The sequence below is a fragment of the Phoca vitulina genome, unplaced genomic scaffold (genome assembly GCF_004348235.1).
Source record: "Phoca vitulina isolate PV1807 unplaced genomic scaffold, GSC_HSeal_1.0 scaffold4, whole genome shotgun sequence".
Classification (NCBI taxonomy): domain Eukaryota; kingdom Metazoa; phylum Chordata; class Mammalia; order Carnivora; family Phocidae; genus Phoca; species Phoca vitulina.
In genome coordinates, this window is record NW_022589707.1 from 60,238,024 (window position 1) to 60,255,950 (window position 17,927).

General features: G+C 42.8%; 1 protein-coding gene across 1 annotated transcript in view; it reads left to right on the forward strand.

Annotated features, from left to right (window-relative positions):
• The first annotated feature begins 342 nt into the window (after window positions 1–342).
• Window positions 343–17,927, forward strand: part of SLC25A13 (solute carrier family 25 member 13) — a 182,671-nt gene continuing 165,086 nt past the window's right edge. Inside the window, exon 1 of the mRNA XM_032402087.1 lies at window positions 343–522. Within this exon, the coding sequence (XP_032257978.1) occupies window positions 508–522 (15 nt within the window). The 5' untranslated portion in view covers window positions 343–507. The remainder of the gene's footprint in view (window positions 523–17,927) is intronic.

The window sequence follows — 17,927 nt, forward strand, 5'->3', positions numbered from 1 at the left end:
CAGGCGAACCGACATGGAAAATCGGGCTTAACAGTACCTAGTGGAGTTCTCAACTTCCTCAGGCTGCGTGCCCCTCCTTGCGGGTCTACCCGCCCTGGAGCAGCCCCTGGTACCGCCGGCCCCGGTCGAAGTCGCAGCTTCCCTCCTCAGGTCACCTACCCCCAGGACGGCGGCTCCCGCCACGCGTGAGCCCCTGAACCCTGGCCACCGAGGTGGCCGCCGCTGGACAGCAAAGCGGGCGTCACGTGCGCGCGCCGCGTCCACCGCCCCCGGACCCGGGCCCGCCCCGGCCGCAGGGCAGAGGCCGTCGGATCACGCGCGCCCCGCCGGCCCGGGCCGGGCGCAGCCAATGGGCTGGCGGCGCCCGCATGACCCGCGCCGGCGGGAGGGCGTGGGGAGGCAGGCCGGGCGCGCACGCTGCCGGGCTGTATCGCCATCCTCGCTGCCGCCCGGACGGGAAGTGAGCCGCCGAGAGGGTCCTGCAACCGCCCGCACCCGGGGCGAAGCATGGCGGCCGCCAAGGTAAGCGTCGGCCCGTTGCCCCGGGGCGCGCGTGCCGGCCAGCCGGGACCCCGGGGCTCGGGAGCCTCAGGCGTTCACGTGCCGAGTTGGTGCAACGTGGAAAACAAAGAGAGGGGCGCGGGGCAGCTGTTCCACCTTGCATCAGTGGGAGAAGGGAGGTGACCGCTCCTTCCGGGCAGCACATGTGGCCTGTGCGGGGACGGAGGCCCGACCTTGCGGTAGGAAACTTTGCCGGCTGAACCCTCCCACTTGGCCCGGGAGGGGAGTCGGTGCCTGGTTGGCGCCCTGCGGGCTGAGCCAAGGTCGGCCTGGAGAAGCCCGGCGGGCCCGGGGTCATCAGAGCCCCTCGGCCACCCTAGAGCGCACCTGCTTCTGACCCCGGTTGTTGTTGACTGGGGCTTCTTCCCGACAGCCCGGGCTGAAGCCTGATCCTATTAGGTTTCAAAGGCCCCGCCCTCCCGCGGTGGGGAAGTCACCTTGACTTCCGTTTTGGAGGCTGCTCGGAATAGTTGGCTTGTGTGCGCGTGTGTGTAAAAACTCCAGAGGACCACTATCCCACCCCCACTTCTCATCCTTCAACCTCCTCTCCCCATCTGACAACACTTACATACCGGCCTCTGAGCGTTTGGGAGGCTTCTTTTTAGAAATGACAAAACAGATTGTTCTGGGAGCCTGTAACTCTTGTGATGTTTTACTTAAAAGGAATTCTGCGTAATGTGAATCATTCACTAACCCAGAGGAAAGGCAACTCCGACAGCTTGACCTTTCCTCTTTCACCGTTTTTTGAAACCTGGACACCATTTCAGTCTCTTTGGACTCCATTTCAACTTTTCTGACAGAATACCATATTTAGTCCCAATCACTTGAATCATTGGAATTTATAGCTTTTAATTTAAGTTCACGAAGGCAGCCCTTTAATCAAGCCTATACAACTTCTTAGTTCATTTTAAGTGCAGTGAACTTAAATATACCCAACATTTGAAACATTTGTCCTTAATCAAAACTCTGTGATAACCCTCAAGAGGAAAACATGGCCAACACATCATATTCCTATTTATTCAAGCAAACTAATCACATTTGCAATGGAAATTGTAAGCAGACAAATATATTTAAATGCTGTTCTATGACTTAAGTTTCTCCAGGCTCCCCAAATCTGCAGACTTCTTCATGTTCCTAGACTACCTGGCCTAAGTGGCCTTTTTCTTTTCTGTAATTACTCTTGAGTTCCATTCTCAGGAGTGTGCTCTTGGGTGTGTGCATGAGTGTATTTATGTGTGTGTGTGTGTGTGTGTGTGTGTGAGAGAACATATGGGTAGAGATAACTATTTTAGGTAGATTCTTTGAGGATCCCTGGTATTCATTTTTGGAAACTGCATTAACCCTTTTAAATCCAGTACAATGCAAAAGGTACTTGTTTTTTCACGATGTAACCTTGATCTAACTCTTAGTATTTTGAGACAAACTCAAAAAGCTTCCATTCTCTTGTTCTGCCTACTTTTGTAAAAATAATCCTTATGGGTTCCCTGGCTATATGGTAAATGGTAAGTGGTCTGCCTGTACTATTTCTGTTGTTTTCAGGATTTCTTTTAAAAACTTCCAAGCTCCGCATGTGTTAAAATGCAGATGAGTTTTTAAAATTATATTTCATGCAAGTCCTCAAAAAATGCATTTTTAAAAAGTAGTAATAGAGGGGAAAAACATTTCCTTCCCCTTCACACCCCCCCCCCCCACCGCGCCCCCCAGTTTGGTTGTAGCGAACATTCCTTCTTCATCATTGGTTGAGTTTGTACATTAGTAACGATGAAATGAAACTAAATGAAACTGTTAAGAGTTAGAGAATGCTCACTCAAGTTCAGAGATGTTCAGATCAAAACTGGACATGGACCAATAATTTGTGTAAAATTAGCCTAGAACTAAAAGAAATAAATTTGGAGACAAATTAAAGCATTAATAATAATGAAAATTTGGTCTGTAGGACTAGTACACTTAGTATTGATACTCCATTCTTGGATGAGTTGTTGCTATGATCATATTGTGTTCTTTCTAATGTTCCAAATGGGGCTAAACAGGATATGAAAATGAATTGGCCTCCCTTTGGGCCTTCAAGAAGACCACAACCATAGTACAGGCTGACTCTTCTCATGGAAATGCCCTAAGTAGGGTTAGTGCCATAATAAGGGCTATGGGGGCATCAGGGAAGGAGACCATTTCTGTGGACGACCGAGGTGGTATTTCAGCAGGAATGGTTGGGGAGAAGAGGGAAGACCCATTCCAGTGATAAGAAACAGCAAGTGAAAGGTAGAGAAATGTTACAGAGTAACCTTGGTCTGGTAGCCTTTTCCCTGGCCTACCTTGTTTGGGGCCCCTGTGCTGTGGGTGTTCCCCAGTTAGGCCACACCTCTTCTAAGTGTTGGTCAGTCAGTAGAGAACTGGGGGGTGGGGGTGGTGGGAAGGGTTGAAAGCCACAATAAAACATCTAAACAAACTAGGGAGCAGGTCTTTTTGGTTATGGAGTTCTTTATAAGATTGCTGGAGGGGCTCTGACTCCTGCTCCTTTGACCTTTTGTCCTAGTCAAGCCTCTGCTTTTGTTCTGTTCTTAAAGGGAATCATTCCACCCTAAGTTTTCCGCTATGAGGATGAGGCCTGCTGAGCACGGTTTCTTCCAACCCTCCTTGCTCAGCATTTGCTGCTTCATAAGCACCCATCCTTCCTGCCATGATGCCTTCCAGTGGGTCTTGGAACAGAGGAATGTGTGACTCTGCAGATGCGTGTTGGTTTTGCTGGGGCTTAAGGGGGCTGTGCCCTCTCCGCAGTGACAGAATTCCCTTAGCAATGTCTTTAACAGCAACTGAGCGGGCCCTGTTTAACCAGACCCTCTTGTTGGGTTAAATCGGCCCAATTAATGGTGGCTCTGGTCTGTTACCTCAGAATTATTCCCAGTGGTTGATTTGTAGCGTGGTGGTCTGGTTTGTTGATTGGAAACGTTTACAAGATAGAGTACTCATACTTAACCATTTCCTTTGGAAATTTGCTGTGCAGTTGCGTGAGTGAAAATAAGCCCGGATGGTTCCTTTTGACTTTAGGTGCTGACAACATAGCAGAGTTGGCAGTGTTGAAATTCTTAGTAATTTAACCTAAATAAACCACTCTATTTAATGACTGTTATTAGGCTGGTAGCTTTGTCTTGATTTCCACATGTAGTCACAGTTTCCACATGTTATCCATGAAAATTGTTGACTTGATATAAGAGTCAGATATTTCAAGATACACTTACCGTTCTGTGGTAAAATGTCTTTTGCATAAGACTAGCGCAGTACAATTTGTAAGAAAATTGTATAAGTGAGTGTAGAGGAGGAAAAAGTTTTTCTGGACCCTCCTAGGGGTCCCTGGCTGGATTTGAAAATTAAATTGACAAAAACAAATTGACAGGAGGAAAGCATACAAATTTTATTGAATTTTTACTAGTACATGGGAGTCATCACAAGAGAATGAAGACCCAGAGAAGTGACCAGGGCAGGAAACTTTTATTCCTTTTAGACAAAGAAAGTGGATTTGTAAAGAATTGAGATGAAGGGGTTTGGGCCAGGAGTAGTAAATGATGAAGAAGTAACTAGAAGACAAAGGTTAGTTTAACGAGGTTTGCTTGTACAGCCGTCTGGGTCCCCAGATCCCCATCTCTGGTGATAAGAATGTCTTTCCTCCTCCTGGTACAGGGAGGGTACCCTTCACATGGGAGTTACATGACCGATTTCAGGAAAGAGGGTTGTGGGAGAGGAGGTCAGAGTGACCTTCCTGCTTCTGCTGTTTTCTCAGACCCCTTTGGCTTCAGACATTCCATATGCCAAGGTGCTGCATTTGGTGCGTGTCCTGAACCCCATCATAAGCCTGATTTGAACAGCCTTGAAGCCCCAGATGCCTATTTAGACGTTTTTCCAAGTTAGACTTGTGATTCTCATATGTCTGGGTCTGGTTACAGTGGTAGGTTGAGCTGCAGAGGAGCTCAGAATTGATGACTTAAGTGGGAAGAGGCTGCGAAGAATATTTTGTTTATTTTTAAGTAGCTCTGGTTTAGTGAGGAGCTAGCCAGGCAGGAGTGGGTTACATGCCTGCTGCTTCCGCTGATGGTGCCAACGTGGACGAGTCTAACTTCTCTAGGTGCTTAGTATCACCCTATGGAAAGCAGGGACTGTCTGTGACGTGTGATGAGCAAATGCAGTATAACGTGTGCAAAACACTTTGGGAATTAGAAAGTGCTATAGGATGGCCAAGAGATGTCTTTGCGGGCTGTGGGACATTTCTACCTAACTGAGAACTGGGGGACATAGACATTATTTGACTTACCCGAACAAAACATAGTGTGCTTTTCTTGGGGCGCCTGGGTGGCTCAGTCGTTGAGCGTCTGCCTTTGGCTCAGGTCGTGATCACAGGGTCCTGGGATCGAGCCCCGCATCAGGCTCCCTGCTCTGCGGGAAGCGTGCTTCTCCCTCTCCCACTCCCCCCGCTTGTGTTGCCTCTCTCGCTGTGTCTCTCCCTGTCAAATAAATCAGTAAAATCTTAAAACAAAACAAAACTTTTTGTGCTTTTCTTAAGCTTGTGATCCATTCACTGTTCACCATAATAGCTAGCCGGTGTGGCTGCTTAGCCAGATTCTCTGAGTGGTCTTCCTGGAGCCTCGCTATCGGAAGTTTTGGTCCATGGACCAGCAGCATTGGTTTACTTGGGAGCTTGTTAGAATTGCAGCATTTTTGGATGCAGCCCAGGCCAAAGATTCTGTCGCATCAGAATCTGCATTTTAACCAGATCCCCAGGGGACTGTATGCACATTAAAGTTTAAAGTATTGGTCTGGAACTCTCATTACTGTGTAATTAAATGTAGCTGCCTTCCTAAGCCAGGGGTGCAGCACCTTTTGAATTGGTTGTAAGTTCAACTTTTTGCAGAATTAACTACATAGTGATAAAATCCAGTATAAATTTTAGGGTTTTAGGATTAATTTTGATTCTGCATTGGGGTCAGGGTATTATTTTTGGAGCACATCCCTGAATTATTATTTAAGGGAATGTATGATTATTATTATACAAGGGTTGTACTTTTCTCCATTTCTTGACTACCCACCCATACTCAAAGTCCCTGAAAATGAACTTGTGTCTCTTCTCTTTCTTGGCATTCCCTCCTCAGGGTCACCAGATCTGAACCTGTTGGCCTGTCCTCCTTACATCTGGTCTCCTGGGACCCCATGTCCCACCTCTTCGTGCCTGTAACACCTTCTGTCAGCTTTCATGATGTCCCCTCTCACGGTTGGCCTCTTAACTCTCACATTAGTCCTTTATTCTCCTTTGCGGGCTTCTTTTCATCCTTCTGCTTGCCCTTGAAATGTGGGTGTCCCGAGGTCCTCGTCCCTCTGAGGGTGCCGGCTCCGTGTCAGCCAGTCCAGGTAGCTCTCTCAGGCAGCAGCCTTTGCATTGGCAGCTGTTCGTTGGAAATCTCAACTTTGCTGCCCCAGAGGTATTTCCGACTCAGCTTACTTAGAATTGAATTCATCTTGTTGGTTGTTCCTCACTTTCAGCCTGCGACTTAACTTTCCTACTGGTTAAAGTCTCCAGTGAGCTCAGTTAAGTACCTGTTGTGGGCGCCAGGAGAGGCCTCGGGCAGGAATTTGCAAGAGGACAGAGAGATGGGTTCAGTAAACCCTTCTGCCCTAGAGTGTCCTGTCTCTTCCCTTTATGTCCAGGTCTTCATTCCTTTTTAGCTACAGCGTTGCTGTAGCTTCCAGGCTGGTCTTGCCTCTGGTCTGTTTTCTTCGCTTCCCTCGCCATTCTGTCCAGATCTGTCAAAGGCAGCTTCTAAGACTGGCTCGCACTGCCATGCTAATAGCAGTACTGTGTTCACGTGGACAGCACATAACAGTTTGAGAAGATGCATTCAGGTGTGTTGTGGATACCAACCATCTACCAGCTCATACTGTACTGGGCTTACCAAGATGAGTAAGCTATTAAGGGCATGTTTTCAAGAACTCACAGTCTACGGGGATTAAAATAACCAGATAATATGAAGACCCACGCTTATCTTTATGATTATCTTTATAATCATCTACAGCATAGCAGGGAAGGTATTGTAGCCTCATTTGACAGGAAACTTAAGGCTCAGAAAGGTTATGCAAATAACAACAATAGCAGGTTACATTTATTTAATACTTACAAAGTCAGGCACTGTTCTGGGCACTGTGAACATGAAGTAATTTAATCTTCTCAACAATCCTATGACGTATAAGTGCTGTTCTTATCTCTATTATACAGATGGGCAAACTCATCTGAACAGCGTTTGTCTTGTCGAACAGAGAGGTTAAATGAGTTGTCCAAGGGCACACAGCTTAGAAGTGGCCGAGCTAGGATTTCAAGACAGGCAGCCTGGGTCCAGAGTCCAGGCACGTAACCACTGTATGACGTTGCCTTCTTTAATTTACCTTGTTACACAGTGTAGTTTCATACTGCCTACAGAATAAAATTTAATCTCTTTAGCCAGCTAATGCCTCCTTGGTCTCGGCTGTTGTCTGATTTTTCCAGTACTACCTAATGCTCGTTCCCATCTGACATCCTTCACAGTGATTTGTGAATGGGACCCCTGTTCTCATTCCTTGCCATAAAGCTGTGGCAACAGTGTGACTCCCAGGGAGAAAGGGAGCCTGTTTGTTTGTTGTTTAATTTAGAGCTCAGTCAGAGACAGGAGTGTTCTTGTCATTTCTCTATATCGGTTGGCAGGTTTTTTAAGTTTTTTATTTTTATTTTTTTAGTTCTCTTTAGTTCTTCTTAGGTATAAGGGTCTTAGTTTTATTTCACCATTCCTTGAAGCACCTGCCAGGATGTTAAATCCCATGTCCTAAATTTATAGTTTTTACGGTTGGTTTGTTCTAATCAAGATTCAGACACAGGCCACACATGGCATTTGACTGATCTCCCTTTTAAATCCTGTTAATCTATAGGTTCTCCTGCCTCTTTTATTTTATTTCCTTGCAGTTTATTTGATGAGGGAATTGGATCATCTTTCCTGTACTTTCCTACAATTTGGATTTTGCTGATTGCCTCCCTCTGGTGTTCTTCTTTCCCCAGTGTTTGACAAGTGATAGTTAGATCTGGAGGCTTGATCAAGCTTAGGGTTTTATTAATTTTTATTTTTTGTTTTTGGCTTGAGGATTTCCTAAGGTGTGCTGGGTGCCTCTCTCAGGTTATTGGGTACTTGGTACTGAGTGCTACTTCAGGGGGCACATAATTCTTGATTGTTCCTGTGATGTTATGTTTGATCAGTGGGTTTGGATGTTGCCTTTCTATTCCAACAACTTTTGCATAATGGTTTATTTAAGTTGGCCAAATTTTAATATTAGCAGTCATTCTTGTGTATTATGATTTTCATTCTTTAAACACACATATATATGTATACATATACATATTACAATGAGTGTGTCACAATTATTACAAAAAATAATGGCTATTAAAATCAATTGGATATTAGTGGCTATAGAGTTTGTTTGGAATGATGAAATGATTAGTGCTGGTGGTTGTCCAACATTGTGCATACACTAAATGCCACTGAATTGTACACTTGAAGATGGTTAAAATGTTAAGTTTTGTGTATGTTTTACCATGATAAAAACAAATCAGTTGCAAATAGACTAACACATTGAATTAAAAAAACAACAACAACACTATCATTCCATGAGAGAATAGTATTCATCCCCCCAAAAGTCAAAGTGAGACAGAGTGGGAGGTAAAGCTCTTTTTTTACCAAAGAATGCCAGCCAATAAAGGTAGAAGGCTTGATAGAATAAGGAAAAGGAAAAAAAAAAATCACTTCACAACCTGTAGGTAATAATTGATTTGGGCAAGGGTCTTCAGTGGATGCTAAAATTCTTCAGTAAAAGACTGTTGGAATTCCCATTGTCTCTGAGTGTCTCCTTGTAAATTACTAATTGGGGGGGGTGGGGTGGAGTGGGAAGTACCTGTACAGTGAAGGGCTCTGCTTCCATCTGTGACACAATTTAACATCATCAGGAAATGGAACAAGCTAGCATTGCCAGCCCACTGATGTGGTGCAGTGGGAAGTATATAACATGCATGACTTTTGGAGAATTCTTGCTAAAAATGTTGAATCTGAGTCTAATCATCAGAAACAATCAGACAAATCCAGAAAGTAGGACTTTCTGTAAGACCTCTGGTCTGGCCTCAAAAATGTCAATGTTGGGAATGAAAAGGCTGGATTATAAGACCTCCAAAGAGACCTGACAACCAAATGCAGTCCTTGACCCTGGATCCAAAATAAATAAATGAAACAGTAAAATAAATAAATAAAAGAATGCCCAACTGGTGTAACTTGCATGGTGTATATTAAATGATTCTATATTAATTTGCTAGGTCTGCCATAGTAAAGCACCAGAGACAGAGTGGCTTAAACAACAGAAATTTATATTCTCACAAATCTAGAGGCTAGAAGTCCAGGACCAAGGTGTTGGCAGGGTTGGCAAGGTGAGACAAGCTTTAGAATGTGCTCTTTAGTTCTTAGATGGCCTTTTTCTCCCTGTGTCTTCACATGGTCTTCCTGTTGCATCTGTGTCCTAATTTGATTTCTTGTGAGCACTCACACACTTCTTTTATTGCAGGTTGATGTTGACTCTTGGGTTTGAGGATTCCACTTCTTTCCATTGTCTCCCTCTCAGTACCAGAAAGAAAAGCTCAGCCCCTGGTTCTCTTTTTTGGTGGTTCTTGGAGATTTGTTATAGCCCTATTTTGGTGTCCACCAGTAGTTTGAGAAGAGCCTGGTCTTGACCTTTGTCCAGTTTTCTTTTGGATTATTTGTCTTTTCACATTGATTTGTTCTAAGAGCACTTTTAAATTAAGAACCTTGGCCCTTTGCCCTGTCTGTTGCACATTTTTTTTTTTTTTTTTGGTGGTAGTTTGATATTTAGCTGGTTCATACTCATTTTTGAAAAATTACATATTTATTAATCTTTTCATTTATGGATTCCTTTATGGATTCTGAGCTGTCTGTGATGTTTAAACATGGCTTCCCCACTTAATATTATATAAGAAACCAGTTGTTTTTCTAGTACTCTTTATAAGTCTCTCGCTTTTTGAAATTATTTACTAATTATCTGTAGTTATTTTCATATAAGAAGAAAGGTAGGGAACCAGTTTAATTTCTGTTGTTGTTGTTCAACCCCAGGAGGTCATTAACCTTCACTAGTGCCACATCACCAGCCAGCATGACCTGCTGCCCCCTCAGCCCAGACGCTCTGCTGGCTTAGATTCTTCAGAGAAAATAGTTTAGATGACGATTAGTTCAGAAGTCCAGGAGAGCCTCCCCTTAGGGCTCAGCTGTCCTCCAATGACTCCATCAATTCAGCTGCTGTGAATAGGAATATGGAAAGGGTACCAGTAACTGGGAAGCAAGGCACTGTTAGATTCTGCCCCAGCTTACACTGCTTTCATTCAATCCTTTCCCTCCCTCCCCCCACTTCTCTAACAAAAGAGAACACAGGAGGTCATATTGTTGGTTAGGGATAGGGTGAAAATTTAAATGTCCAATTGCAAGGCCCATAAAATAGGGGCAAATAGCATTCCATGAGGGGAATTTGGTTTCCATCAGGATATCTTCCTGGAGGAATTGGCATTTGACTTAGGTCTTGAAAGAACTGCAGCATTTTTTAAACTTCTCATTATGGATATTTTCCATAATGTGCAAAAAAAAAATAGAAAAGTATAATGAACCCCCATGTCCTTTCTAGCCAGTTTTAGGAATCATCAGTTTATGGCCAATATTGTTTCATTTATACCGCACTATCGCTCCTCCTTCCATCCCCCTGATTTTTTCAAAGCAAATCCCCAACATCATATCATTGTATATGTAAATACCAGTGTGTATCTCTAAAAGAGATTTTTTTAAATGCACAACCAAAATATTATATGTTAAAAAAAATTCAGTGATTCTTCAATATTATCAAATATCTATCCTGTACACACTTTACACATTTCCCCATTTCTTATAATTTTTTAAAATAGTTTTTTAAATTGTCATCTAAGTAAGACCCAAGCATTGCAATTGGTTGATGCAATTAAGACACCTTAATTTTCTTTTAATTTCTAGGTTCTCTTGCTCTTTCAATCTTCTATTCTCTCTTCTCTTCTGAAAGCCAGTATAATATAATGGTTGAAATCTTGGACTCTGTGTTCGAACTATGGCTCTGGGCAAGTTACTCGACGTGTACCTCAGTTTCCTGAGGGGCATGGTTGTATTTGTTTCCTGGGTCGGTGTGCTCATGTTTGCAAAGCTCAGAGCCACGCCTGTGACGTCGGTAGCTTTATAGAAGTGTGAGCTGTGGGTTTGGAATCTGAGAAGTTGTTCAGAGTAATGTCAGAAGTCTGTGGACTGTGGGAGAGAGCAGAGGAGGGCTCACGTGAGTGACATTGTATGCATTCTTTAGGATGAGAGTCCTGGCTGTGTAGAGGGCTCCTGTTCTTTTTCTTTTGGCCTCCTACTGGGTCCTTGACTATTCTTCAGTTCGATGATGTTGATGCACAGCAGAATTTTGAACAGGTAAGGTATTATTTAGTGGAAGCAACTTTTCTATTGTCATTTGATTTGTTGCTTTCTCTTCCTCTGCATTTATTAAGTTAACTGTTCTCTCTCAGAAGCCATTTTAACTTTCTATGGCATTATCTGGGCTCCAGCAACTTGTGATCTCCTAAGTAGAACCTTTCAGCACTTTATAAATATGTCATATATTTTTTATATTCCTTTGTTCCCCATCTGGAACATACATCCCAGTCTTCAGCACAATCAGTTTTTATTCATTTAAGGAGCAGTAGTAATTTGACACTTGCTAATATGTAACAAATTATATTGGGAACTGTAATTACAATTGCAGCTGGTTCCTAATTATATTGTAACCTTGATGCTTTTAAAAAAATTAAGACTGAGTTCAGCCTGTAATACTGGAGAATAATATTCTGCATTAGGCAGGTCTGCCTTCTGCTGAACCATGGGCACTTGTGTATCGTAACGCCAAATTAAAAAGACTTTATTTTCAATTAGTTTCGGCTACAGTGTTGTCCAGTGGTCCCCTTCATAAGGATAGCTTCAAGTCCCCATCCCTGCTTGCCAAATTCTTGGCACATCCTCCAGGTATTATAATTGGTGTCAAAACAACCTGGGCTCTTGGGTCATTTTTGGCTCTGTGATTTACCTACTCACTTAAGACTAAGAGTCTTATAGCCTCAGTTTCCTCATCTGAAAAATGGTGATAGTAATGACTCTTCACCTTAAATAGTTTTAGGGATGTTTAAATGAGGTCAGATAAAAAGCCTTTTAGCACCATGCCTAGCATAGAGTTAAGGACCCAGTAAAAGTTACCTGGTCGCTGTTAATTGCTGTCATCAATAATGAACAGCTCCAGAGACTTTACCTCTGCAACCCCCGACTCCAACAGAATTACAGTCTTAGTTCTGCCACCACTCTAATTTGAGGAAGCGCGTATCTCCACCCACATTGTACCAACCACTCATTGGTCAGTCCGTCATCCCCCTCGTGAGGCAGGTTCTCTGGTTTATTTGACATTGTGTCCTCAGTGCCTGGCACTGGGCCTGGTACACGGAAGGCTTCCCAGAGGTGATTGCATTGCATGAATGGGCAGCACCATCGAAGACAAGGGTTCTCAATTCAGGGTGGGATAGTTCTGCCCCAGGGCATATTTGGTAATGACACATTTTTGGTTGTCACATCTGGGAGGAGGGGGGTGGCCAGGGATGTTGCTAAACATCCTACAGTGCACCAGACAGCCCCCTATCGCAAAAAATGATCTGACCCAAAATGTCAGTAGGGCCAAGATTGAGAAACCCTGCTCTAAGGTAACCTAACTGCCTGGGTTGTAGCCCTGTGGAGCAGGCATGGGGTTCGGTGTAGATCAGCCTGTTTGACTTGCAGTTTTCTCAACTGTAAAGGAAAAGAATCCAACCTGCTTCAAGGGTTCTTTGAAAATAAAGGGAGGTGATACAGGTGTGTCCCAGTTACTCTACCCTAACTTAGGCTTTTTTTTTTTAAGATTTTATTTATTTATGTGACACAGAGAGAGAGAGAGCACAAGCAGGGGGAAAGGCAGGGGGAGAAGCAGAGAGGAGGGAGAGCAGGGCGCCCGATGCGGGGCTCGATCCCAGGACACTGGGATGGTGGCCTGAGCCGAAGGCGGACGCTTAACGACTGAGCCACGCAGGTGCCCCTGATTAAGTTAATCTTGATTGTCCTGGCTACTAATGATCCTTTTTTTTTTTTTTTTAATAAACTCTATATTTTTGAGTAGTTTTAAGTTCACAGCAAAATTGAAAGGAAGGTTCAGAGATTTCTTGTATACCACCTATCCCTAAGCATGCACAGTCTCCCCATTATTTTCCCTCAGAATGGTACATGAGTTACAGTTGATGAACCTACATTGACACGTCATTATCACCGAAGTCCCTGGTTTGCACTGGGCTTCACCTCTGGTAGTGTACATTCTGTGGGTTTGGACAAATTGTATAATGATATGTATCCACCATTATAGCATCATACATGGTATTTTCACTGCTCTAAACATCCCCTGTATTCTGCCTATTCTCCTTCCCTACTCCCTCACCTCTGGCAACCACTGATCTTGTTACTATCACCATACTTTTGGCTTTTTTAGAATGTCATATAGTTGTAGTCATACAGTATGTAGCCTTTTCAGATTAGCTTCTTTCACTCAGTAATATGCATTTAAGTTTCCCTCATGTCTTTTCGTTGCCTCATAGTTCTTTTTTTTTTTAGTGCTGAATAATATTCCAATATCTGGATGTCCATGGTTTATTTAACCATGCACTGAAATATACCTTGGTTGCTTCCAGTTTTCAATAATTAGGAATAAAGCTGCTGTAAACATTCATAAGTAAGTTTTGTGTGGACATAAGTTTTCAGTTCATGGTTGTATGATAAGACTATTGTAATTTTGTAAGAAACTGCCATTCTGTCTTCTAAAATAACTGTACCATTTGCATTCCCATCAGTAATCCCTGAGAGTTCCTGTTGCTGCACATCCTCACCAGCATTTGGTGTTGTCAATGTTCTGGACTTTGGCCATTCTAATAGGCATGTATTGGTATCTTGTTACTGTTTTAATTTGTATTTCCCTGATGACAGATGATGTGGAGCATCTTTTCATATGTTTACTTCCTATCTATATATCCTCCTTGGAGGTTTTTGTTAAGGTCTTTGGCCCATTTTTGCATTGGGTTTTTTTTTCTTTTCTTATTGTTGAGTTTTAAGAGTTCTTTGTGTATTTTGGATAGCAGTTCTTAATTGGCTGTTCTTTTGCAAATACTTGATCCCAGTCTTTTGCTTATCTTTTCATTTTTTTGACATTGTCTTTTGCAGAGCAGAAATTTCTAATTTAATGAAGTCCAGCTTCTCAGTTCGTTCTTTCATGCATCAGTCCGTGCCCAAACCCAAGGCCATCTAAGTTTGCTCCTTTATGATCTTCTAGGAGTTTTACATTTAGGTCTCTGATCCATTTTGAGTTAATTTTTGTGAAGGGTGTAAGATCTGTGTCTAGGGTCTTTTTTTTTTTTTTTTTGCATGTGGATATCTAATTGTTCCAGCACCATTTGTTGAAGAGGCTGTCTTTGCTCCTTTGTCAAAGATCAGTTGACTGTATTTATGTAGGTCTGTTCCTAGGTTTTCTATTCTGTTCCACTGAAGATTGTTAATATCCTGTTGGAAAATTGATCCCTTTGTCATTCTATAATGTCCCTCCTTATCCCTGGTAACTTTCCTTGCTTCAAAATGGGCTCTGAGTGAAATTAATATAGCTATTTCTGCTGTCTTTTGATTAGTGTGTGCATGGCATTATCTTTCTCTGTTCATTTCCTTTTTTGTTTTTTATTTTTTTATTTATTTTTTATTTATTTATTTTTTTTAAGATTTTATTTATTTGACAGAGAGGGACACAGCGAGAGAGGGAACACAAGCAGGGGGAGTGGGAGAGGGAGAAGAAGGCTTCCTGCCTAGCAGGGAGCCCGATGTGGGGCTCGATCCCAGGACCCTGGGACCATGACCTGAGCCAAAGTCAGACGCTTAACAACTGAGCCACCCAGGCGCCCCACCTTTTTTGTTTTTTAAAGATTTATTTAGAGAGAGCATGTGTGAGCAAGAGGAAGGGCAGAGGGAGAGGGAGAGGATCTCAAGCAGACTCTGCACTGAGCGCAGAACCCCATGCAGGGCTGAGTGCACAGGACTCAATCCATCGACCTTAAGATCATGACCTGAGCCGAAATCAAGAGTCAGACACTTAACTGACTAAGCCACCCAAGTGCCTGCCCCTCTGTTCATTTACTTTTAATCTATAAGTATTTTTATGTTTGTAGTGTTTTTTTTTTTTTTGTAGATGGCATATAGTTGGGTCTTGTATTTTGATGCATCTGACAAGCTCTGTCTTTTAATTATTGGTGCATTTAGATCATTAATGTTTAAGGTGATTTTGATTATCTTGCTTGGTTTTTTCTATCTTCATGGATTTGTGGTTTCATGTCTGACATTGGTTTGGAGGGAAGTTCTCAATCATTATTTCAAGTAATTTCTACTATTCCTTTTTTTCTTCTCCTTCTGGTATTCCTTTTACATCTATGTTACACTTTTTGTAGCTGTACTGCAGTTCTTGGATATTCTGTTTCCGCCATCCCCCCAATCCTTTTTCTCTTTGCTTTTCAGTTTTGGAGATTTCTATTGATATATCCTCAAACTCAGAGATTCTCCCCTCAGTCATGTCCAGTCTACTAATAAGCCCATCAAAAGCATTCTTCATTATCCTTAGTGTTTTTGATCTCTAGTATTTCTTTTGGTTCTTCCGTAGAATTTCCATTTTTCTGTTTACATTGCTGATTTGTCCTTGCATGCTATCTACTTTATCCATTAGAGCCCTTAGCATACTAATCATAGTTGTTTTAAGTTCCTGTTTTGGTCATTTCAACATTCTTGCCATATTTGAGGCTGGTTTTGATGCTCACTCTGTTTCTTCAAATTATGGAGTTTTTTTTGCCTTTTGCTATGCTTTGTAATTTTTTCTTGGTAGCCAGACATGATGTACTGGATGGATAAAAGGAACTGCTGCAAATTGGCCATTGGTAGTGTTGGTGGTAGACTGTAGAGGGAGAGGAAGTATTCTGCCCATTAGAGAGCCTCTGGCTCTGGACAGTATACTTCACAAGTGTTTTTTTCCCCTCCTCTTAGGTGGGAGAGAATGGCTAGGGGTGGCTGGAATAGGGTATTTATCATCCCAACAGTAAGGTAGGCTCTGATAATACCGCAGCAGGTTAGGCTCTTAATAAATAATTTCTCCTGAGGACAGATCTTGTTAAAAAGAACAGAATACTCGGATGCATTTCAAAATGGTTCCTTTTCCTGTCCTTGTGTGAGACGTGCAAATGATATTTCTCCCACATTTACTGTGAGAACCAGGTTGAGTTCCCAGAGGTAAAACTCACAAAAATGTGGAGATCCTCCTATGGCTGGGACCTCCTAGAGTTTTTAAATCTCTGTTTGGTCCACACTGAGCCTCCGCAGTTTGTCTTTCACAGTTCAGGTTTTCCTATGCCAACACTGGTTCCTGTGGAGGTTCTAATTGGTCCTTAAGATGACTTCCTGAAATAGATAAGTAGATTTTGTCACTTTGCCCATTTTATAGATGAGGAACCTAACTCGGAGATGTTAACTGATTGTTCAGGGTCACCAGGTTAGTAATACACTGGGACCCAAATCTTTACTCTGAACCTGGTGATGTTTGCTTTTGTCAGGGTGAACAAACACCTTCTGTCTTCCTAAGAAGTTGAAAATATAAACAGAAAAATGTCTATTTTAGAAAAGACTCATACTGTCTCTTTTCAAATTTTTACTCTTGGGAACGTTTACTGGAATGTTAGCTTTAGCTTAACAATAATAATAAAATCTAAAATTAGTGTTTAAAGTTATTTTAGCATAACAGAACCCACAGCTAAAACATCACCATTCATTTCTTAACTGTTGCACTGTACTTCTTAATATGGAATTGTAATGGCGATGGCTTTATCATTGTTTAATGTTTGTCTACACCTGTGCAGAGTTAAATCCAACACGCTTCACAAGCTACTGAATCCTTCTGATAAACATCTCCAGCACCCCTGACACGACCCGTTTGTGTAATTACCTGGCAGGTACCATTTGTGGTATCTGGTACCTTATAAGTCAACTGTTGAGTGATGTGAACTTTTGAGGGTTGATTACACAGAAAGGCTGTGGTTTGAAGCATGCTTAGCAAGGCATCTTATCTCTATACTAATTTATGTTTCAGTAACTTTTTCATAATCATTGCTCTTCATTTAGTAGAACTTAGGGAAACTGTAGGATGAGGAATGAGGGACTCAGTGAATTCAGTAAAAAATTATTTTTCTTCAATTTGATGAGACACCTCATTCTTACCTCTTCTCGAGTTAATGCTAACTGTGGTTTTGGGGAATTCCAAAATTTCTTTTGCAGTTACTGATTGTATCAGTCAGGGTTCACTTGCGGAGAATAGAATTCACTCTAGCTGGTTTAAGGAGAGGGAGATTTATTACAGGGTGTTAAATGGCTTATAGAATTGGTTGGGAAGGCGAAGAAACAGACTTCAGGCTGAGCTTCCAGGAGTGCCTTCCAGGCCCTCATGGCAGAGCAGGCCACCAAGGGAGCAGTTACCTCTCATGCAGTCATGAAATGGCTTGCCAGAAGGGGAGTGTTCAGACCCATACTGCCACTGACGTGGGCAGGAGGTTGCCACGGGAAAATCTGACACTTCTAGCAATGATGCTGGCAGAAACAGCAGAAGCATGGCCCCCACCTTCCCAGTCTTTGCTTTCCAAAATGTTGCCTTCCACATCTCACCCAGCTTCATCTGATGGACAGCACCTAGGCCACATAGCTGCAAGGGAGTCTGGGAAATGTCATTTTAACCTTCCAGTCTCTGCAGTACAAGAAGATAGATGTGGAGATATGGGAAGATAGATGGGAAGAAGAGTTGGCCTCAGCTTCTGAATTGTTGGGCCACACCCAGTAGAGCTTTCCACTGGGATTCAGGTCCGCCCACTACACTTACTTCCTCAGATTCAGAAGACCAGGCAGAGACATTTCTCCCTCCACCTCCGTTTTCTGCTTGTTGCTACATGTGGGCCTGTGCGTACAACAGAGACTAGCTCACTTTTGATGAGCTGTCTTTTCTGGTTTTTATTTCATATCTAAGGTAAATAATGACTTCATGACCGTAGAATTTTCAGTGTAAGCCTGTGCTTGTCTTGGCTTTCAGACCTTTAAGGTTTGTGGCTGGGGGGGCGGAGGGGGAGATGG